The sequence below is a fragment of the Budorcas taxicolor genome, chromosome 11 (assembly GCF_023091745.1).
Source record: "Budorcas taxicolor isolate Tak-1 chromosome 11, Takin1.1, whole genome shotgun sequence".
Classification (NCBI taxonomy): Eukaryota; Metazoa; Chordata; class Mammalia; order Artiodactyla; family Bovidae; genus Budorcas; species Budorcas taxicolor.
The window spans coordinates 134,765,108-134,788,158 of NC_068920.1; the positions used below are offsets into that span (position 1 = coordinate 134,765,108).

A 23,051-nucleotide genomic window follows, 5' to 3' on the forward strand; every position below is an offset into this window, starting at 1 on the left:
AAACAAACAAAAAAACCAAATCAAAAAATAATGTAGTCAATTTTTTAAAAAAGATCTTAAACAAAGCAAGAGTCTACCAAAATTTAGATGTAATTTTCTCATTTAAAACTAGTGCTGATTTTCAAAACAAAGGCAGTCAGGACTCAATCAGATTGGGAATTAAACCCGACAGAGATCTAGACACGACTTTGTTGTTGGGACGCTTGACAAGGCCTAGAAATTGCTCGTAGGGATAAAGAGAGAGATTCAGGAGGGCAGGCTGGATGAGAATGGCTGGGTGGAGCCCTTACTCTGCTAAGACTTTGGCCTGCAGCCGCCTCCCCATCCCAGGGTTCGTAAGTTGGGAGGCTGAGGTGTCTCGCCCGAGGTTCACACTTCTAGACCGTCTACGCCTCTCTCAGAGGGAGCCTGGAAGCCCAGCAGGGCAGACCACCCATTATGCACCCTCTTGTCCACACGTGGGTCCAGGCCTGGCTTCCCTGCCTTTCCATTCAGCAGGAGTGGACCTTGAGGGAATGGGCGAGTCTAGGGGTATATAAGCTCCCTGCCCCCGTTCCCCCAGACTCAGCTGCAGCCTCAGGTTCTCCCAGATGCCCTGCATCCCAGCTGCCAGACCCCTCAGTCTGGTCAAGAGTGAGGCTGGTTTGCTGACACCCTCTGCTCTAAGCCTCGGGCCGGGGCCCAGCCTAGAACCATATCCTGGTGTCTTCCCTCCCCCAGCTCTGTTCTCAAGGATCTGGAATGAAAACGGATCCTGGGGAAGGGGGTTAAATGAAGGCCAAGGCTGGAAGTGCTCTTTCTTGGGGTCTCACGGAACCACCCATGGGTTCTCGAAACCAAACATTTAGCTGTCTCAGGATGGGCAGGGGAGGTGGTGGTGGGGGTCTTCTGGGCCTCACTTCAGACCCCTGCGCTGCTCTCATCCAACGCTCAGCAATGGGTACTTTTCCGGGGGTGAGGGGATGGGCACACAGCCAATTCATGTTCTGACTGTCCTTATGAGTGGAAAATGGAGAAGGCCCACAAAGGGACTGTTCTAGGGGGACCTAAGAGGAGGCTTCCTGCTCATGCTGCCTGTGGCCTGGCCTTGGGTCAGATGGGAGAATGGGCCAGGGCTCAGGCTGAAGACGGAAGGCCCTGAACTCGGCAGGCTCTCCCCGCCCTCCTCTGCTTGTCTACCCACGTTTCCCTGCCTTCCTTGTCCTGTCCTCCACCTTCCCCTCTGCCTCCCCGGTCTAAGACCCAGCTGTCCCAGGCAGGAAGGCCCCACTGCAGCCTGGATTGAAGCAGTGAAGGACTGCCGGGGAGCAGGGCCCCAGGAACCAGGCTCCTGCGCACGCTGTGGTGGTGACCACACATGGGGGCATGGGTGAGGCACACAGGAGTACGTGGGCAGCAGGACTTACCTTTGGGGTGCCCAGGGTCCGTGAACTCATACTTCCCCACGCCAATGGTCCGCAGCATCTGTAGCCCATGGGCCGATTCTGACGTGGGGGGCCCGTTGGTGGCCGGGGCACCGCTGGGAAGAGTGGCAGACGGCTGGGCCGGCAGCGGTGGAGGCAGCAGGGGCCCTGCCATGTGGCCGTTGCCCACGGCGGTGGGTCCCGGGCGGGCCACCTGCCCGACGCCGGGCAGCGTGGAGACAGCCAGGGGCTGTGGGCTGGCGTACAGGGCCTGGGCGGGCATGTTGACCACCACGCTGCTCAGAGGCTGGGAGGGCGGCTGTGGAAGTGAGTAGTGGCCTGGCACCAGCGGGAGCTGGGGCCCCACATGGGGAGGCAGCGAGGGGGTCACCCCGATGACCGGGGCCTGGACGTTCACCGCCGGGCTGAAGGTGGGAGGCTGGGCCACTCCATAGGAGTGTGCAATCAGGGCAGGCTGGCTCCCGGCGGCCACCGTGGTCACCCACGGCCCTGTGCCTGCAAGGGAAATGGGAGAGATGTCATCTGCCAGCTACGCAATTCACTCACCAAACACCGACCGACTGCCTCCAGCCCTGGGCCGAGTGCTGGGGTCAGAGAGGTGAGCAAGGAGCCTGCGTCCTTGGAGCTCACAGCCTAGGAATCCGTGATTAGATGAAGCCCCGCTGGGTCGGCCCTCACTAGCTGAGTGATCTTAGGCAAAGCCTTCCATGAGTAGGTTCCTCATCTGCCAACTTCACAGAGCTGCTGTGAGCAATGAGATGAGACACAGAATGAGGCCCCCAATTTTGATAATGAGAGAGGCTGGAGAAAACTAGAAGCTGACAGGTGTCTGTGAAGCAGTGCCAGCAAAATTCTAGAATGGGCTGCTAAGGGGGCTTGTTTCCAAGCCTGTAGAATAGGAGGTGGTGTCACTGTGAGCTAATCTGGTGTCTTAAGGGTAAGGCATGCCTTCTGACACTCAGTCCTCTGCAGGACTAGTAAGCAAGCCTGGAAAAACACATCAGAACTTCAGAGCACAGTTGGTGAAACCTTGGATAACTCCATGGTGAACATACAGAGAGGCAGAGCCACAGAAGTGACTGACTCCTGAGCCGGCTAATGGCCCAGAGGGTGCTGGAGATGCAAAGGGAGGTCTCTAGTGATGTGCTCACCGTTTCTATCAGTGATTTGGATGATGGAATGGAAGACGTATGACCAAGTCTGCAGGTGACATCATGTTGGGAGGGCTAGGCACAGGTCAGCAATATAAGCAGGAAAAGATGCTAAGAGTCATGCAGGAAGATATGGATGTGGTCTTGCTCTTGGGTCCCCCACACCCAGCTGCTTAAGCCAGATTGGGAGGAAATAGACCGAGTAGCCACCTGGACAGCTTTGGGGTCTTACTGTTGAGAGATCATGTAATGTGGTTACCAGCAGAGTGGAAGTGAAGTGAGGCTGCAATCATCCAGGTAGAGGGGTGGAGTGAAGAAGGTGCAGCAGGCCACTCGTGGTTTCTGTGTGTTGGGTTCTGAGGGATGCAAAGAGAGGAACAATGCCCAGGAAGGTGAAGGGACTGGGCTTGAGGGCATGGCTGAAGGATACAGGGTCTTCCTCCTGCAGAAGACTTGGAGGGGGATGAATGGGGGTCTTTAGATATCTGTAAGGCTGTGGTGTGAATGGCCAAGCTCACATGTTTTGTGTATCCCAAGGGGAGGCCTGGGATCAATGGGAGATAACAAGGAAGGTTTTTGTTATGGTTGGAGCTGTCCAAAGAAGGCCTGAGATGCTATGGGAGGCGGTAAACCCCCAGTTCCCAGTGAGTGGAACCTCTCTCAGTTCTCATATAACTGTTGGCAAAGCAAGACCTCACTGGATGGATGACTTTGGAGATTTATGAATCAGAGTACTGAGGCTTGGGAATGACTAACCAAAATAACTTAAAGCAGATTCAGTCACTCATATGTCATTCTCTCTCCCTTGTTCTTCCCAGTATTTTCTTGAGCAGCAGAGAAAGGGATGGAGACACAGCCCAGGGAATTACACGCAGTCACACGCCTCCTGCCCCTCCTCCCTGTCCCTGATGCAGCCTGAGGTCCGGGCTGCTGCAGGCCATGGCTCAGGACCTGCTGAGGAGCTGGGCCACCCAGGAGGTCTCGGACACCTCCCCCCGCCCCGGCCGGAGGGTAGGTGTCTCTGTCCACCCTGCAGTACACACCTGGATTGTCGCTCTCCCTCATCTGTTTGGAGGGCGGCTCATCAGTGTCCCAAGGCGTGGACTGATTGATGGGCGTCTGCCCCCACCGGATGCTGGTCGTGAGTCCCTGGGACTGATTGTCTGCTTTGGAGATTCCGGGGGCCTGGAAAGAAGCAGAGCAGGGGGGTGAGCACCCACCGCCTGGCAAGAGTCCTGCCCTGGTGCCCAACACCCAGCAGTCTCCAGAGGCAGAGACCTAGCCCTGCATCCAGTCCCTCAAGGGAAGCGCAGGGTGTCTTGGATCAGTAGCAGCAGCTGTGGCCTCAGCTAAGCTCCTGGCCTCCAGGAACACCCAACCTAACCTGGTGCCTCCCCCATCACCTGAGCTATCAGAAAGGAACGAGAGCCTTGTATTGTGAGAAGTAAAGTTCCCCCAGTCCTTGGGTCATTAATAAACCACATCAACCAAGGATGGGCAGGTGTTGAGCACCAACTGTATACTCAGTCCAGGCCCAGGAGCATCATGTGCCCAGCCTCTGACTTGTGAGAGGACAACTCCAAGGCATTACCGCCAGGCCCCATCCCGCCTCTACGCCAGCCTTCAAGGCCCCCAGCGTCCCACTCCACAGAGGAGGCATGGAAAGGTGAGGACTGGGGCCCCTGGGAGGACAGCGCAGGTCCTGACACCAGGCCAGAAGGCAGAGAGCATCTCTGGGACCCTCACCTCCTCCCTATGGAAAGCAGGGAGGCTCTCTGCCCAGGACCTCATTTACTAATTCATGTATTTAATGAGAAAACCAACCTCAACACAGAAACAAACGCTAGGACAGCATTGGTCTCCCTGAGCTAACACTTTACCCGGGAATATTACATAGTCGATAAAAATCATGCTTACTCCCTAAGGAGATGGCAAAATGCTTACACAATAATGTTGAATGAGAAAAGCAGGATATAAATGACACACATATAACCTCACTGGGTAAAATAATATGTGCAGGAGGGAAAAATCCAGGGATGGATTAATATGGAAAAATAGTAGCAGGAATGTCATTCTTGGGTGAAGGGAATAAGGGACACTTTTATTCTTTTGTCTACACCTCTGTAATGGCCAAATTGTCTACTATGGCCATTCCCAGTATTTACGAATTGTAATATTTATAATAAACACAAAAAAAGTACCAGAAAACACGTTGGAAAGCCTCGTACTGGGACGTGACAGGTGAGTCTCAACAGAGATGGTTCCAGGAGGGCTGACCAGAGCTTGTACGAGGGTAGCCAGAGCCCAGCCAGGTTGGGGGTAAAGTGTGAGGTGGGGTTCGGGCAGACAGTCACCCACTGGGGACAGTCACAGGAGGCCAAAGGGGCCTCCAGGGACACTTGCAGTCCTCTCTCAGGGAGGCCACAGCGCTCTGGACTCCTGCTGCAAGCTGACTCAGTGACCCAGCTGGCGGGGTGGAGGGAGGCAGCGCCCCCTTGTGGGCATCTCTGAGCAGCGGGACTTTCCTCGCCAGGAAGCCGGGAAGAGTCCCCGCCGGTGGGAGGGTGGACGCCCTTAGCCGGGCTCTGATGCCTAATGCAGATGACAAACAGCGCCTGCATCAGGGCCTGCTGGGAGGAGCGGAGCGCATCCTATTAGGACCGTAGGCTGCGCTGAGCTAATTGCATTAGGCAGCACTTTATCTCGGGGCTGCATTTCAGATGCTTCGCTTCTGTGAACAGCGCAGGAACAAAGGAAAAGAGTGAATCTCCCGAGGGAGGAACAATTCTGCGGACAAGCTTCCTTATCAGAGGGAGGCCTCTGCCCCATTTCTGTCTGCGGGACAGATGGGAGCTTAGGGTAGGCGAGGGGCTTCGGGGTTTAGCCGCCCTCACCAATAGTCTTAGGGAATTTAGGAAACAATAGCTTGGCATCTGCAGCGTCTTTATATAGACGGCTTTCCCGCGTGTCCTGTCTGCGGCACTCTATTTCCAGGCTCTGGGGGTGCTGTGGGCTCAGAGGTGCAGAGGTTGCTTCCCTCATAATAAGAGGCATCTGGACCGGGGCGGGGGGAAGGAGCCAGTGTGATGTCCTGTTTGGGGCCCTGTTTTGGGGTTGAAATGTGAATGTGGAGTCCCCTGGCCGTCTCACCAGTCCCCTCCTTCACTGGCAATACAACAATACTTTCTGCCAGTAGGGGGCGCCACAGCTCCTCTGTGAGGCCTGGAATTCCTGGAGGCCTCCCAGGCTAGAGGCAGGTTTGGTTTTCCAGGTCCTCCTGCAGCCACCCTTTGTCCTCCAATGAATCAGTATCCATGGCCCCAGCCTGGTTAACTCGACGGGACGGGGAAGGGCTTTGTGGACCTGGAGCCCTGGGCCTGGTCCTTAGAGGCTGCCACTGCTGCCGGGAGGGGTGGCTGGGGTCTTCTCCTTGAGAGTGGGTAAGTGAAAAAGTGAGTCACTCAATCAGTTCTTCACGAACCCATGGCCCTCCTGGGTCCTCTGTCCTTGGAATTCTCCAGGCGAAATACTGCAATGGGTTGCTATTCCCTTCTCCAACGGATCTTCCCGAGCCAGGGATCAAACCCGGTTCTCCTGCATTGCAGGCAGATTCTTTACCATCTGAGCCACCAGGGAGTAGGCAACCAGACTGTGAAACTTCAGGAGTTCCTGCTGGTCGCTCGTGCCTTTGCTGGTCATCTGGTTTGCTCTTCAGTTAACTGGGTCCCTGCTCTGTGGTCGGCCCTGCCCAAGGCACCGGGGACACGCTGTGGCTGAGACTCACTCAGCCCTGCCCTCGGGGGTCTGCTCCCCGCTACACATTCTGTGACCCAAGACGCACTCCAGAAGGAAGCTGGGGGTGAAGGGGCGGGCCCGGGGCACAGGCACAATTGAGCTGTGGCTACAACAGGCCTGCTGTCTGCCTGCGTCTTTCCTGACTCTCACAAGTGAGTTCCTACCTACAAGAAAGAGGTTGTGCTGGAGAAGGAAAACAGCCTATTTTTTTTTCTTTTCTTTAGGAAAGACAAATAAGGACACTCATTCTGCTTGGCACTAGCAACTTCTGAAGCTTTGAGCAATGTGCAGTTCAGGGCTTTTTATTTATTTTATTGAATAAATGAACATTCCCTCCTTCACTCCCTCCAGAAAAATACACATGGGTGAGGCTCTTTGCGGAGGTGGCTGGACGCCCAGGTGATGAAGAATGTGGCAGCTGGTGATGTGAGTCAGCTTGGCTGACTGGAGCCCTGTCCTCCTACAGGGGGCTCCAGGCCCAAGGTAGACTCGAGGTCCCCAGGCTCTGGAGGTTTCAGGGGGACCATGTGCGGGTCTGCACCTCCAGCTCTGAACTCCAAAGGCCAGGCCTCCTTGAGTTTCGTTTCTCCTCACCAGGGGGCTCCACCCCAAGAAGGCACAGACACCGACCAGGAGACCAGCCTGGGTGAGGGTGGGGGAGAGGAAGGCAGGGTGAGGGAGCCTCCCTTCTCCCTCTCCCACTGCCATCACCGAGGACATTGCCGACCTTTCCCCAGTGTTCCCGGCCTTGCTCCCATGACATGACGGCCCTTGGCACAGAGGCGGGCAAGGAGAGCCCTCCTCCTGCCTGGTGCCTCCACGTGGCCCTCCCTGCCCATCGTTGGCCAAGCAGACTTCTCTCTGCTTCTCTTTAATGAGATGCTAATGGGATGCATCATTAACGCAGCAGCTTTTAAACCCTGAGCTCTTGTAAATTTTCAAAGGTCACATTTTTACGGTGGCTGACAGCATCCTGCTTCTTTCAGTGGCTGAAGAACACTGAGGACCCCCATCCTCTGTGAGGGGCATCGAGGGCTGAGGCGCCCGCTGGTTGGGGAGCTGGGAACCTCCACCTGTGACAAAGCTGCCCCCACCCCCGCCCCACCCTGAGGCCTTTGGGTTGTGCTCTTCCAGCTTGGGGGAAAACCAGTTACACATTGCCTACAGAGCTGCCCTGGGGCCCTTGCTCCACTAAGGGCTGCAGGTGGTGAAGATGCCTGGTAGCGGGGGTGGGCGAGGGGCTGACCCCGCTGGAGGGGCAGCCATGCCTTTCCTTCCAGGAACATCATTTGCTCACCAGGCTGTACACTTGTGAACCTACAACAGTCTCAACAGACTGCCTCTGCTGATCTGTCCATCCAAAGGGGGCCCTTTTTTCTGCTTTTCCCAAAGGTGCCATAGAGGCCAGCAGCATCCCAGGTGGTCAAGGAAGTTTGAAAGATGATGGAATGGGACTCTCTGGGGCCTTGCCACACCTCACTTGTTCTCACCCCTTGCCCCGCACACATGCTGGTCACAGCCTCGAAATGCTGCCCTTCAGGGCCCATACTGATCTGCACTGGCAGGTGGGCTCCAGAATGGCAGGGATCCACACGGTGCCTGGCCCAGCTCCTGCCAGCCTGGTGTAGGTGCCCAGGGAAGGCAGGGTCTCTGAGCTACAGTGTTGGCCAACAGTAGGAGTGTTTATCACTGTTGATTCACACGTGCACATAGGTATGGCCTGGCCTACACTTTGGGAGAGAGAATAATGGGAATAACAGAAAAGAGATGTGGAATGGCTTAGAGTGGGAGGTACTGGGACATTTAACTGCGGAGATGTCGTTTTCAGACTGCAGGGGCCTCTTGTGCTATGACCCCAACACTTGCCCTGGCTGCTGCTTGGAAGGTCTAATGCCCCAATCTGCTGACCTCCTGGCTCAATGCCTGAGTATAATAGGAGATGTGGGGGCTGAGGTTGACTCCTGCCCCCGTGGGGCTGGGGAAGAAGCCAGAACTCAGTTTTTCCCACTGTTCACCCAAGGACATGAGGAACAGGTGAACTAGTGAAACCTAGAAGTTAGGGAGAGCTGATGTTGGACCATAAAAACTAGGCGGAATTCAACAAGGCTGACAATTTTGGCTCACTTTGCCACCAAAGGAGCCCAGAGCTGCAGGTGCGTTTCCAGCCTAGATACAGTGGACAGAGCTCCAGGGACCACTTCTGGGGCTCATGTGGGCTTCCTCCCGGAGGAATGACAGTACCAGTGTCCAAGTCCTTCTCCTGCCCATGGACCTGCCTCCACAGACTGGAACCTGTGAGTCTCAGTGCTCTTGTCGCTTGTGTGTTGTGACAGCGCAGGCAGGGACTGCCATCTGCTGAGCGTCCCTGAGAACAGCCGGCCCATCTTCACAGCAGTGAGACTATTCCCCCAGGGGAGCCCAGTGTCCCTCAGCCCTCACCTCGCTTTAATCCCTCAGACAACACTCCAGTGCTCCCTCTGGGCCTGAAGCACCACTGGACATCAAGGTGCACCCCAACCGGGCGGGGATTGGGGGTGGGAAATGGCCTTAGCGAAAACGGAAGTGGCAAGGCGGACAGTAGTGGGAAGCCTGCGGCTGGCCGCACTCTGAGCTTCACCCACAGCTGCGTTTTTAATCTCACATGCTAAGTCGTCCCAGTCATGTCAGACTCTCTGCGACCCCATGGACTGTAACCCACCAGGCTCCTCTGTTCATGGGATTCTCCAGGCACGAATACTGGAGTGGGTTGCCATTTCTACCTCCAAGGGATCTTCCTGACCTTCTTCCAGGGTCAGGACCTTCCTGATGGTCCAGGTTTGTTCAGGGATCCAGCCTCCCTCTCTTATGCCTCCTGCATTGGCAGGCGGGTTCTTTACCACTAGCGCCACCTGGGAAGCTTTTATCCCATGGCTCCCCATAATCCTCACCTAATTTGGGAAGGAGAGTCTTTGGTGAGGCCCCCATACAACCTGTGGTTCTGAATTCAAAGGCCCCTTCTGACAAGGGACTGCTGATGTGGCCCGAGCCCTGCAGTGGGCCTTTGACTCTTTTTTTTTCCTGACTGCTTTTTGAACACCCCTATCTTGCCCCCATCTTGAGGTGGAAGCCAGAACACGTGCTCTGCCAGCTTCCCTTGGGGCTGGAGCACAGGCTTGTGCCCGGCTGCTCAGATACCCTGGGGTGTGATTTCGGTCTGGGGGTGCTGGGCAGTATGAGGAAGCCAACTCAGCTCCGAGTTCACGCTCTGCAGTGGTGGTGGCAGAGGCACACGGGTCTGGGAGCACACACGGGTCTGGGAGCACACACGGGTCTGTTGTCCTGGGCCCAGCATCAGTGACGAATGCTCTCATTTCCTTCTCCTTCTCCCTCGGGAGGGTCCTCAGGCTCCTCGTGTGGGTTCCCACAGGCTGCTAGCAGATGTGAACGCTCGGGCATCCCTGAGCACCAAGCCCAGGTTGTCCTGGGAATCAGCTCCCACCGACTGCCAGCTCCAGGATCCAGCATAGCTGGGCAGCCTGCTCCCTGCAAAGAGTGGACATTTCACCTGCTTTTCAGCATCCCTCCCTCTGCAAGGCATTTAGGGGCTTCCTGGTGCCCAGGTCCACCCGTGGGGACTATTGGAGACTGGTTTTTGGTAAACTTATTCAGACTGGGGTGTTGGGAACTTCCCAGGGCCCTCGAACTATAAAGGTGCCCAGGAAGACAATCCTTACTTAATGGTGGAAATTCAGGCTGGGGGCAGGGGAGAGATAATTTGGTGTCTGAATTTTTTAGATTATAGTTCAGGGGTTTAGACCTAGATGGCTGGCTTTCTAGGATTTGCAGATTATTTATGAAAGCACCGCTTCTAAGATCAGACAGGTAGAGCATCGACCACCTCGATGGCAGGGGCCCTCTGACTTATGCGAGTGCATGTAGGAGGATCCTGCATGTGGTGGGATTGAGAATGCGGGCCTCTGGATCCCACCTTCAGAGCTTCTGATTCCGTAGGTCTGGGCTGAAGGACCCCCAAATGTGGCTCCCTAACAAGCCTGCCAGGTGATGCGGTCTGTCGGCCTCACTCTGGTGGAGGCAACAGCAGTCTTGATGTTCAAGTTCCCAGACCCCTATGCCCCAGTGTGGGGAACTTAGGGGCTGGTGCTGCTGGGCAGGTCACAACTGGGATAGGTTTTGGGGTCTTGCTTATGCAGCTCAGGGAGCCAGACAGGTGACACTGTTTTCATGGACTGCTGTTCACAGCCTGGGTTTCAAGGGGTCAGAAAAACACATTGACAGATATCAATGCTATAAGTTGGTGACCTCTGGGAAGAGCAAATGACACTTATGAGTCTCTCAGTTCTCATTTCAAGATCGCTACCACACTACAAACAAGAAAATAATCACAGTTAAATCCTCTCTTGGGGCCAGAGGAGGCTCTCCTGAACCCCTCCTGCCCTCATTAACCAGGTTGCCCTCTCTGGCCCCCTGAACCCAGGCTGTGCCCTCGGCACCCCCCTCAGAGCAGTGCCATAATGCGCTCTGGGGCCCGATGAAATTTCTAATAATACTAACCAACGATGTGTTAAATTGAGACACTTCTGGCTCGCATGCTGGAAACTGCACGATGGTTTAAAGGACCAGTGCTTACCTTTCTCTATCAATTTGCTGCTAAATTACTGCTTTCGGAGCAACTTACAGAAAAGTAATTCTTTATTTAAATTTTAATTTCAAACTTGTCATTTTAAATATATATTCAGATTCCAATCATATTAGTGAATATGATGATGTCTCTGGAGGGCAAGCATTGCTGCAAGGAGCTGGGTGGGGGCAGAGGACGTCACGGGGGAAGGGGGAAGGGAGCTGAGAAAGGGGGTTGCCACCCCGGGGGGCACTGGGGTGAGTGCATCCTTGTGCTGGGGTGGAGACAGAACTGCAGAGGCCAGTGGTCAGACTGCAACCTGGCCTTACGATCCCAGGATAATACCTTATGTTGAAACCATCAACTGCTTCCTGTGCCCTCTGTCTCTTGCTGGACCACCCTGAGGATCCAATCAACCATAATGGCCTGGATCACATTTACTGAGTGCTTCCTGGTGGCTCCGATGGTAAGGCATCTGCCTAATCTGTCTGCAATGCAGGAGACCTGGGTTCAATCCCTGGGGTCAGGAAGATCTCCTGCAGTAGGAAATGGGAACCCACTCCAGTATTCCTGCCTGGAGAATCTCCTGGACAGAGGAGCCTGATGGGCTACAGTCCACAGGATTGCAAAGAGTCGAACACCACTAAGCAACTAACACTAACACACACTCCTACATGCCAGGCATGTGCATGATGTGAGTTCTTTCCTGAGGAAATTTGTGTTCTCACGTTCATTTTACAGATGAGAGTAAGAAGATGCAGAGAACTCCAGGGACAGCAGAGCCTGCCAGGCTTGGGCACAAACCCAGGTCTGTTCTGTCCTAAGTCCCTCAGCAGTGCTGTGCAATGGCCAGACTGTGCCTCGGTCACCTCTCTCCAGACTGTCGCTGCTGCGGTTGACAGCTCCATGAATGGGTTTAGTCATATCAAGGCCGTGTCCGCACCACCCTGTTGGGGTTGCCCTTAGAATCCCTCCTCTGGTGTCCGCAGGTACGCCAGCCGTGGCTTCTCCTTCCCCCACTGTGTCCAGCCCAAGTGGGCCTCCTCCTCTGACAACACCCTAGGGCCAGGGAGCCAGTGAACTTGAACATCAGGACTGTCCTTGCCCTCGCAAAGTGAAGTCCATGGACTGCATCAGCTGGTAGGCTTGTTAAAGAGCCACGTTTTGGGGTCTCCTGTCCTTGCCTTTCTGAATCGGAAGCTAGCCTTCCATCACCTCTCCCACTCAGTCAGACACCCTAGACTCTAACCCACCACCAATGTGTTCTGCCAACCCCTGCCAGTGAGGTCCTGGCCCCTCCAATGAGGCCAGTTCTTCCGTCTCAGACCAGGGCAGCACAGACACCTCCAACCTTTTCCAAAGCTGTCAATGCACAGCCTCCCTTCACATCTCCTCTTGCTTCAGCATCTACTCCCCCTCTCCCTCCCTTTCCGTCAGCCCCTTCCCCTTGGCTTTCCATCACAAGCACTGAAAAATCTTTGTTTACCACTCCACCTGCCATTTCAGCATCCATCTGCCTTCCCCATCCTCTTTTGTGGTTACCCACTCCTTGGGATTCAGGACACCTGATACTCACTCCAGTTACCCCTTAGTTTCCACTCCCTTACCTCTTCCCAGCCCTGCACTTCAGTGAAATCATTCCCTCCCCTTTAAAAAAATACTTATTTGGCGGCATTGGGTCTTAGTTGCGGCCTGCGGGGTCGCAGACTTCTCTCTAGTTACAGCCAGAAGGCTCAGTGGTTGCAGCACACAGGCTTTGTTGCCCCGCGGCATGTGGGATCTTAGTTCCCCAACCAGGGGTTGAACCCATGTCCCCTGCACTGGAAGGTGGATTCTTAACGACTAGACCACCAGGGAGGTCCTGAAACCACCCCCTTTCAATGGACAGTCACCTCCTGATCCCAAGCCCCTTAGCATCTCCTCGTGTTCTCTCTCTGATCCCTAACACCAGCTTTCTCCTCTTCCTTCTGCAGCCGCTCCCCTTGGGTTTCCTGTAGCGGTGCTTTTCCTGGTTGTCTTGTTGCTCACTGACCCCTTCTCTTGCCAGTTCTCCACGGAGGATGTACTTGAGAGCTCACACTCGGTGTTGCTCTGGCCCCTTCCTTCTCTCAGGTCCGTTTGGGCGCTATATCCTCTTTCATAGTTATTTTTCTGATGTGAAATGTCTGTGTGATAGCCATTGTCTCTAGTAGAATCCAGCCTCCTATAGTATAGTAGAAGTATATGTGCTTTCCCCTTTTCCAACATCAAAGTCTATACTGTGGAAACACTTTTGCTGAAGGCTCAGCTCAGATGGCCTCCGTTGCACACGTACAGCAGCGGTGGCAGGGGCTGGTTTTTGCATCCTGCTCTCTCCAGTGCCCTGTCCAGGCCCCCCCTCCCCGGCCCCTTCCCCTAGACCCCCTCCCAATGGATGGGCCTTGTGGACAAAAGAAAGGATATATCTGGCGGAACATTACAACTCAAAGCTTTCAACTTTCCTCTAACAACTTTCAACGGGAAACTTCTTAGTCCCATTTCCAAGTAACTTTTCATCCATTACAAAAACCCACAAAATTTTCAAAGGGGCTTTGAAATAAGATCACCTGGAAAAAAAAAAAAAAGCCCATCACAAACGAAAGTCTTTGAAAAGAAAGAGGCCTTTCCTGAGCTTCAGCACCCCTCTGATATCAGTTCCCTTTCATTCTGCTGAAAGGTGCAGGGCAACCTGGCCCTCAGCAGATGCCTGTGATGTGAAGCGAGCCAGTGGCCCAGACCAACGATGATGGACGGGGGACAAGGAGGAGCGTGAGGGGCACCTGCTCGCAGCGCTGGGCCGGGCCTTTCATCGCCCCCCTTCAATCGGCCCTCGAGGCTCCCCTCGAAAGCCGCGTTCCTTGGAACCGGCCCTGCCTGCTCAGAGGCCCGGCGGCCCTGCCTGTTCCCACTCGTCTCTGCACTGGCGACAGCGTAGCTCCCTCCGGAGCGTGGCGACCCATCTTCATTCTTGTCCCCAGAGTGGGCGGGAAGGTAGGCGAGGCCGGGGCAGCCCCGCTCTGATCTTTACAGACGTTTCCCAAACGGCCGGCCCTGCAGGTGGTGACTCGGGGACCACCCCTCGACCTCCCAGCCTCAGAGCCTGCGACCCGCCCGCCCTCCTCTGGTCGGCTCTGGATTCACAGACGCACATCACAAGACAGCCAGTGGCCGGGAGCCTTTTGTTATCTTCAGATCGGAAATCCTCAGCGAATCTGGTGAAGAATGGTCCTCTGTGCGGGGCGGCTGAGCTGAGAGTGGGTGCAGGGAGTGGGTGCAGGGACGCGCCTGGGGTCTCTGGCTGACCTGGCCTGGCCCTCAGACCCCTGCGCTCTGAGTGCCCAATATTAATTTGGAACCAGGCCTTCCCAGAGTTGCCTCTGAAGCACCCCAGGCTGGAGAAGCAGCAGGCTTTCAAGAACAGCTTGGCCAGGGGCTGACCGGGCCCCTCAGACCGGCAAGGCCCTCCCAGCCTCTCTGCAGACAGGATTCTAGGACCATCTGTGCTTTCCTTGTATGGAGGACCCTCCTGAGCCAGAAAGAACCCCAAGAACACTCACTGGCTCTGCGGCTCCTCTGGGGTCCTTTCTTCAGTGAACCCCTGACACTCCTATTCAAACCCACCGTCCACCTTCTGAGTCGTGGGCCTGGATGGAGCGTTCCTTGTTTGTTGTTACAGACAAAGGCTTGCCCAGGAGAGGGAACAGTTCTGAGTTCTGAGCCCTCCGCCTTCTGCCTGACCTGACCCTCCGGGCAGAAGTCGACTGAGAACTCGACTCTCACGCCTGATAAGACGGGTCTGACACAGACATCTTCAGCGACCTCATTAGAAGCCTAATAAGAGAGAGGATTGTGGTAGGGTCACCCCGAGGCCAGGCAGGACAAAGAAACAAACAACGTCTCACAAATAGAGGCGACTCCGCAGACGGGGTGGCGCAGCTGAGGGAGCTCAAATCGTTTCAGTGCCGGGACTTCAAGACTCACTGAAGCAACTCAGAGCCTGGGTTCTGCCGCAATGTGAGGTTGGGAGCCCCAAGGGTCGACCAGGTCTGCGGTGGAATCTTCCGGAATGACATCCTCTGCCACCTGGTGCTTTCTCTTTGCTGTCTCCTGCCTGGGCTTTTTTTGACAGAGCAGTGTGTGTCCAGGCAGGGTCCTGGGGGTGGGGTGGAGTGGGGTGGGGTGTGGGGTGCCCTCTTGTGGCAGCCCAGCTCTGCTACGTTAGTTCAGAATTAAGGCGGTTCGAGTGACTTTTTTCTTTCCTTTCCTTCCTTCTTTTTTTTTTAAAGGAAATGGCATCATTCAGCTCTAGCCCATCTTTTCAGGCTTCAGAAAACATGCTGGGACAGACAGATTCTATTTAAATTCACTGGAGGTCCAGGTGCGAAAGGGAAAGTGGTAAAAATCCTTCAGAAGTGGTGGGGGGGGGTGGGGAGAGGCAGGGAAGGAGGCCCTCTTAGGGTGGGTAAACGGATGGACTTCTCCAGTGGGGGTGACATGTGAGGAGGAGTGGGGTTCTGGTGACCAGCGCAGGGAAAGGGCCCGGCCCTGCCCTGCAAGGAGATGGGGCAGGCACTGTCCCAACCCTGAGCCCTTGGGCCTGACCCACCCTGGAGATGGCCTCAGAGGCTTTCTGCCTGTGGCTGCTTCTGTGGATCCTGGGTGAGGGAGAGGGTCCCAGACAAAGCCCCTCCACTGACATTCCCTCCTTAGCAAACTGCCTGGGCCCTCACTCCCCTCCTTTCCCTCTTCACAGAGCTGCCTGGACACCACAGCTCCATCGGTTCTGTGCTGGGGGCCCTGGCCTCAGGTGCATCATTCATTCACTCATTCATTCACCCCACTTTTACTGAGAAGCCATCGTGTACTCAAGACCATGATAAATAGTCTCTGGCCTAGGGGGCTATAGGAGAAATCACAATTATAACAGCTAATATCTGTCACACGCTTGGATGTGCCCGTTTACAACTCTCAAGGCCTAAGAGTTCTTTGAGGTATCAAGATCAGTGTGTCCACTTCCGTTCCTCACTGCATGAGTCAGCTTGGGTCACCATAATGAAATACCATAGATGGGTGACAAAGCAATGGAAATCCTCACAGGTCTGGGGGCTATCATGGCAGGGTCCTGCTGAAGACCCTGTTCCTGGCTTGCAGATGGCCACCTTCTAGCTGTGTCAGACAGAAAGTTCTAGTCTCTTCCGATTCTCATAAGAACACTAATCTCATCGTGGGGGCCTCCATCCTCATTATTCAACCTGAACCAAACAATCTCCCAAAGGCCCCACCTTTATTTATTTATTTATTTTTGGTCTTTTTTTTGCTTTGTTTTTGGCCATACCACACAGCATGTGAGATCTTAGCTCCCAGACCAGAGATTGAACCCTTGCCTCCTGCAGTGGAAGCACAGAGTCTTCATAACTGGTCCACAAGAGAAGTCCCCCCAAAACTCCATCATTAAATACCACCTCAGTGGGGGCTAGGAATTCAACTCTAGGAATTTGGAGGGAACACAGTTCAGTCCTTCCACCAACATAGCATCACACTGTGGGTACTGAGAAAAGGCTTGCCGTATTGAGTTGAGCTCTGTCTGACTGTTGTTTCTCTGCCTCACTTTGTCCACCAGACCCCCGGGGTGTTTAATGGAGGGCTGGCCACCTACAGGCCTGACCAGCGTTTGCTTGGTCCTCCCAACAGCCTGAGCTCTAATTTTCCGGTGGTTTGCTTTTTTCTCTCACAACATAATCTCCATGATCTCTAGTCTTTCCCAAGTGCTGTTGAAAGCCTTGTTGTATTTATCTCCGGAGAATCCGCCGTGCCCCTGTGCAATTTTCCATTGTCATGGTTCATTTTAATTTCCTCTAAGGCTGTTGGCCACTCTCGTGTTCAGAAATAGCTTGTTCCACTTAATAAAAGCGCTTAAATATGCAGACACGAGAAGTTTCCTATGCTTGCTCCTAAACATCAGAGTAAGTGGAGTGAGATGCACACCCCGCCTCGTGCAGTGAGGCTGTGCACACGCCAGGTGGCTTCACAGGAAGGAGGAGCTTGGAATCAGAAGTACAAGCATGGAAGCAGGATCTGAGAATTTCTGGTGGAAACCCGGCCAGCCTGGGTGGTTCCCTGTGGCATCATCCAGCTCACAGCACAGGGTCTCCTGCAGTGCCTGCCATCTCCATAATGACCAGAGCTCTGGCTCTGCAAGTGGGAGGTCTGGGCTCCAGGCCAGCACCACCTCCAGCTTGCCTTGTGCCCTTGCACAAGTCAACTCACCTCTTAGAGCCCCTGCTTTTTCATCTAGAAAACATCCCTGATGATCCTTCCAGGACTTTCCTGGTGGTTCAGTGGTTAAGAATCTGCCTGCCAATGCAGGGGATATGGGTTCAGTCACTGGTCCAGGAAGATCCGACATGCCATGGAGCGACTAAGCCTGTGGGCCCCCAACTACTGAGCCCGCACTCTAGAGCCCACGAGCCACAACTACTGAAGCCTGCGCACCCTAGAGTCCACACTCTGCAACAAGAGAGGCCACCGCAGTGAGAAGCCTGAGCACCGCAATTAGAGAGTAGCCCCTGCTCCCTGCAATTAGAGAAAGCCTGGATGCAGCAACAAAGAGCCAGTGGAGCCAAAATAAAGTAAATAAATAAATTAAAAAGATTCTCCCGAAGGCTGATATCAGTGAGGAGTAGAAATCCCCCATTTTCAGAGCTTATCACAGAAGCTGGGGCAAAGCAGGGTACAGCAAGGGCAGCCACTATTACTATTTTGGGAACCCAAGCCTGCAAGAAGCATGCTCAAGGCAGTCTTTCTTCTCCATCCATTTTCCCCTGGGTTGCTGGAGCTAGAGAATCCTCTATAAGCTATGGATTATCAAGAAAGGACAGAAAGAAGCAAAGCCGGCTGGATTGTGATTCACACACCACGTCTACCAAAGCCTAGCTATTGGGCCATAAAACCAAAGCCACGGTATTCCCAGCTCTGGTGGCAACTGGTCTGGATTGCAGGTCAAGGTCTCAGAGCTGTGCTGGGCTTGCCCAGGGAGCCAAGGGCAGAGTCCCTGGGCACCTTTCTTTGGCTTATGTAACAGCAGTGAGGAGCCAAGAGCCTAGGGTGGCTGGTGATGAGAACAGCAAGGGAGAGGCACAGACACTGACTTAAAATCCTGGACAGAACGGCAGCTGGATGCTCACGTGGGTACACAAGTGTGCGCACACATGCGCTTGCCTACCTACACACCAAATCCACACCCCCCATGCCTTCCACAAGCCTGCACACACCCCCAACATCCCCAGCCTGCTCGGGCAGCCAGGGGATTCCAGCCCCCACAGGGCAGGTGATGCTGGCAGGCAGCCCTTGCGTGCCCCACGGAATCTTTTCTCTCCGATGGCTCTGAAGCACAGAGTCCCCCATGGCCACTTTGAGCTTCCCTCCCAGACACTTTTTCCTAAATCAGTTTCCAATCTGACTCATTTCAGTTTTAAAACAAGAAAACATCAACAAACACGATGAAGGGAAACAGATGGTAACAATTACAGGAGGGAGAAAACAGCCCATTCCCTCTTCAAGGGGCAGGCTAACAGACTGGTCCCAGACAGTGTGTCGTCCCCAGGCCACTGCTGGGGAGACCTGGACACAGGGCTCCAGGGCTCGTTGCCACTGCAGGGCATAAGCCAGCACTGGGGATGGGGCGACGGGCACGAAGGCCTCTGGGCCCCACAGGGCAGACTCGCTGTAACCTGGCCGCCAGTTCTCCAGCGAAGAAGGGCTAGACATTCCAGCACATTCCAGGCTACCTCATTACCTCTGATGCCCTGTCTGAGGCCTGAGGTCTGTGTGGGGTGGCTCCTTCCCTTGTACAGGGGGCACTGTCTCTACTACCAGTCTGTGAGCTCCTTGGGGCAGGATGGGGTTCCTCCTGGTGGGTGGTAGTTAGAGCTGGGTGTCTGGGTTCAAATGTAAGTCCTGCCACTTCCAAGTGGGGTGAGATGGGGGCAAGTTAATGGACCTCTCTGTACATTGCCCTCCTTTCACCCCTCAAATAGGGTAAGTGTAGACCTTCAGCATGGGATTACGAATTAATAATTGCAAAAGACTTAGAAGCCTGCTCAGCACACAAGGGGGTGCTGTATGTAGATGCTGTCTTGTCATCACTTGTGCAGACAGCCGGCTTCTTGTCTGGCACCCAGATAGCCTGGGAAGGGGCTGCCAAGGGAGGGATGAGGAGGCAGGCCAGAAGCTGGGTCCTGAAGAGGTGGGGCACACCCCAGGCAGGGAAAGCCATGCACTGTGGTTAGGGATGAGAGGATAAGCCCGTGTTGGAGTTCGGTGCCCAAGGGTCTGGGGGCAGATGGCCGGGTCCACGGTCCTGAGCTAGAATCTGACGTCCTCCATCCCCTAGGACCACTGTTTGTCCATCCTTTATGGTTCGAGTACGACAAGGATGCTACCCTCCAGCCGATCAGGTGGGTGGAGAGACAGGCAAGGAAAAAAGTGCAACCTGGAGAGAGCACATGCTGTGATGGGGGAGGGGGCAACATCTGCCCTAGCTGTGTGGATCCAGGAAAGCTGCCTGGAGGAGGGGGCTGAGTCCTGAGCCTCAGAAGAGGGGTATGGTGGGGGTGAAAGCAGGGGGTGATGTGCCATTCTGGGCACAGGGAACATGATGCCCTTGGGGTCAAAACATGAGGGCATGCTGAGTGAGGGTTTGGGTTCCTGTTCTTTCATCGCTGAAGTCCCCCCAGCGAGGATGGAGTGGCTCTGAGTCTCAGTTTCTCCACCTGCAAGGAGAATGGCAGTCCCCACTTCCCAGGCCCGAGGAGAGATCTATATCAGAACATGTATGAAAAGTGTCCAGGGGGCTCCTGTACAGCAAGGTGCTGACTGCAGGGGGCTGCCGTTTTGGCCTCATTTGTGCACACAGGTCACACGAGTGGCATGAGCACCCCCCCACCCCCACCCAGCACAGCGGTAACCACACTTCCCACACGTGGCTGGGGACTGAATGTGTGCATCCCCCCAGCGTTCAGATCCTAACACCCAGGTGATGGTATTACGAGGTGGGCATTTGGGTGGGGGTTAGGTCACGAAGGCGGAGCGCTTGTGAAAGGCCCGGGTGCCCTTAGAAGGTGAGAGATGCCGTCTCCTCCCTCTGCTCTCTGCCGAGAGGACCCACGGAGGAGTCAGCGGGTGGCAACCCTGAGGAAGGTCCTCACCAGAGCCTGATTGTGCCGGCCTCCTGATCTGAGCTGTCCAGCCTGCAGAACCACGAACAATAAATACCTGTTGTTTATAAGCTGTCCAGGTTATGGTTTTTCATTAGGGCCGTCTGAGCTAAGACACACACACGCACCTCCCATGGTTCACACTCCAGAGTACAAAGAGACAGCAGCTGGCATGCACTGATGCCCCACATGTGCTCCCACCCCCCCGAGCAACACACCCCCAGACTCGCTGAGCCCTAGTCTCTGGGGATGGACGCTGGCCACCCCTGCACCAGGGCCCTGCATGCCAAAGCTGCATTTAACCCCCTCACTTGACATCATTCTGGGCTCCTTCTGAGCATCAGGTGGGAGGCTGCGGAAGCCTCAGGATGAAGGGGAGGAGAGTAGACTTACCCCTTCCTGCCCCATCCAGGGCCTGTTCCTCACAGACGTGTGTCAGCCAGCGTATTGGGTGAGCACTCCCCAAATGCAGGGGGCAACTTCCTGCTTCACATTTTGGTGGCAGCTCCTTCTAATTTAAACTATCAATATATCCATGCTCCCCTTGTTCTTCTGGGGGCTCAGGATTCTCACATTTTTTCCAGGCTGCCCATTTCTCTCCCTGGAGGAGTCTCTCCCATCCATATCGGGGCCTTACACACTTCTCTCCTCCCAGATGCTCCAGACCTGGGCCCAGGAAGGCAGCAGCCTGGGGGGCGGGGGTGGGAGGCTGGTCTGGGCAACCTGGACAGGACTGTTCTTCCCTCTAGGTCTCATTTGAAAAATGGGCAGTTGGAAAATAGCAGTATGTCTTAGCCTGGAGGCCTTTTCCATTCTCTCACCTGGGCTCCCTCACTCTGGTGCGCTGAGCGGGGGTGGCCTGGGGCTCTGGGTTGCTGAGCCAGTGCCTCAGCTGCTGCTGGGGGAGGCCTGAGACCCCCGTACCGGACACTTTGCAGGGCCAGCCTCCTTTGCAGGCAAATGCTGGGGACTGGGGCTTGGAGCACTCTGGTCTCTCCTCCAAAGCTGCCCCTGCAGCGGTTGTGGGTTCCTTGGGCTGCCAGGCTGAGCACCATTAAGACAGTGTTGCAGCAGCTCAAAGAATAGACTTTTGGACTCTGTGGGAGAAGGCAAGGGTGGGATGATTTGAGAGAATAGCATTGAAACATGTATATTATCATATGTGAAATAGATCGCCAGTCCAGGTTCGAGGTATGAGACAGGGTGCTCAGGGCTGGTGCACTGGGATGACCCTGAGGGATGGGTTGGGGAGGGAGGTGGGAGGGAGTGTCAGGATGGGGAACACATGTACACCCATGGCTAATTCATGTGAATGTATGGCAAAAACCACCACAATATTGCAAAGTAATTAGCCTCCAATTAAAATAAAAAAATATATAATCATGAACATTAAAACAAATAAAAAGACAGTGTTGTGGTAGCTCCCTGAATGCTGGACCCATAGTCAGGACTGGGCTCGCCCACAGGGTAGTTCTCTTTATGCACGGTGTACATTGGCCTCTACGTCCATCTTTGTGGACTTGGCCTTCTCTCTTAACTGCTGGTGTTTCTCGGTGTTCTAGAATGCCCTTCTCATTTTCACCTGGTTGCCAAATCTTTGCCACCTTTAAATCTAACACCCCACATACTCAGATGCCTCCTGCACACCTCCACTTTGATGGTCCACCTGCCCCTCCAACTCAGTGTTGGATTTCCAGAGTCTTCTTCTCCAGCCCAGACCTGCTTTCTTGGCTGTGTGCTCGGTCCCAGAGCCAGTCCCCCGACACAGTGTCCCCTTCCGGAGCACAGCAAGACCATACCTAACCCTAGGAGGCCAGGCAGGCTGGGAGTGGAGGACACAGGACTGGGCTTGGGTATGAGGTTAACGTGGCATGAGTCCTTTGCTTTCCTAAGGGGCATTCTAGGTGGGAGGAGCCAGGAGATGTTAGGTGAGACAGACAGATGAGGATGTGGCTATGCCTGCTTCACTCTCCCCCATGTCACCTTCTCCTCATTTCCATTCACGGCTTCTGATTTTCTCATCTGTCTGTCTCACTTAAGGGGACACTGTGTCGGGGGACTGGCTCTGGGCCCGAGCACACGGCCAAGAAGGCAGAGGTGTAGCCCGACAGCTTTCTGAAGCCACTGGCCACATACTGAATACTTTGGGGATTCATTGACCCTTTCCTCTCCTGGAGGACGCAGCTGATCTAGTCAGGTTATGGATTTAGGAAAGATTGTAATATTTCAGTCTCTGCTTTATTAATGACATGTGTATCAGTCAATCAGTGTTCTCCAGAAAACCAGAGCCAATAGGAGATTATTTAACTAATTAATTAACTATAGGGAATTGGCTCATGTGATTAGGGGGGCCTAGAAGCCCCAAGACCTGCAGTTGGCAAGCTGGAACCCAGGAGAACCAAAGCTGTAAGTTCTTGTCCAAAAGCTGGCAGGCTCAGGGTCTAAGAAGAGCAGATGGTTCAGTTCGAGTCCGGAGGTAGGGAAAAAACCTGTGTCACAGCTCAAGTGGTCAGGCAGAAAGAGTTCCTGCTTATTTGTGGAAGGGTCAGACTTTCTGTCCAGATACTTAACTACTAGATGAGGCCTTAGGGAGGGTCATCTGCTTTACTCACTCCACTGATTCAAATGTTGATTTCATATTGTATGACATCCTTTATATGTGGAATCTAAAAATAAATGATACAAACGAACTAACAAAACAGAAAGAGACTCACAGGCTTGGAAAACTTATGGTTGCCAGGGGGACGGGTTAGTTAGGGAGTTTGGGAAGGAGATATACACGCTGCTATATTCAAAATAGATAACCAACAAGGACCTATTGCATAGCACA

At 54.4% G+C, this 23,051-nt stretch overlaps 1 protein-coding gene across 7 annotated transcripts in view; it reads right to left on the minus strand.

Moving 5' to 3' along the window:
• KLHL29 (kelch like family member 29) overlaps positions 1–23,051 on the minus strand; it is a 240,826-nt gene that overhangs the window by 68,748 nt on the left and 149,027 nt on the right. For all 7 annotated transcript variants that reach the window (XM_052648417.1, XM_052648420.1, XM_052648416.1 and 4 more), the window contains 2 exons: positions 3,619–3,760; positions 1,407–1,919 (listed from right to left, as the gene is read on the minus strand). In XM_052648417.1, the coding sequence (XP_052504377.1) occupies positions 1,407–1,919; positions 3,619–3,760 (655 nt within the window). The remainder of the gene's footprint in view (positions 1–1,406; positions 1,920–3,618; positions 3,761–23,051) is intronic.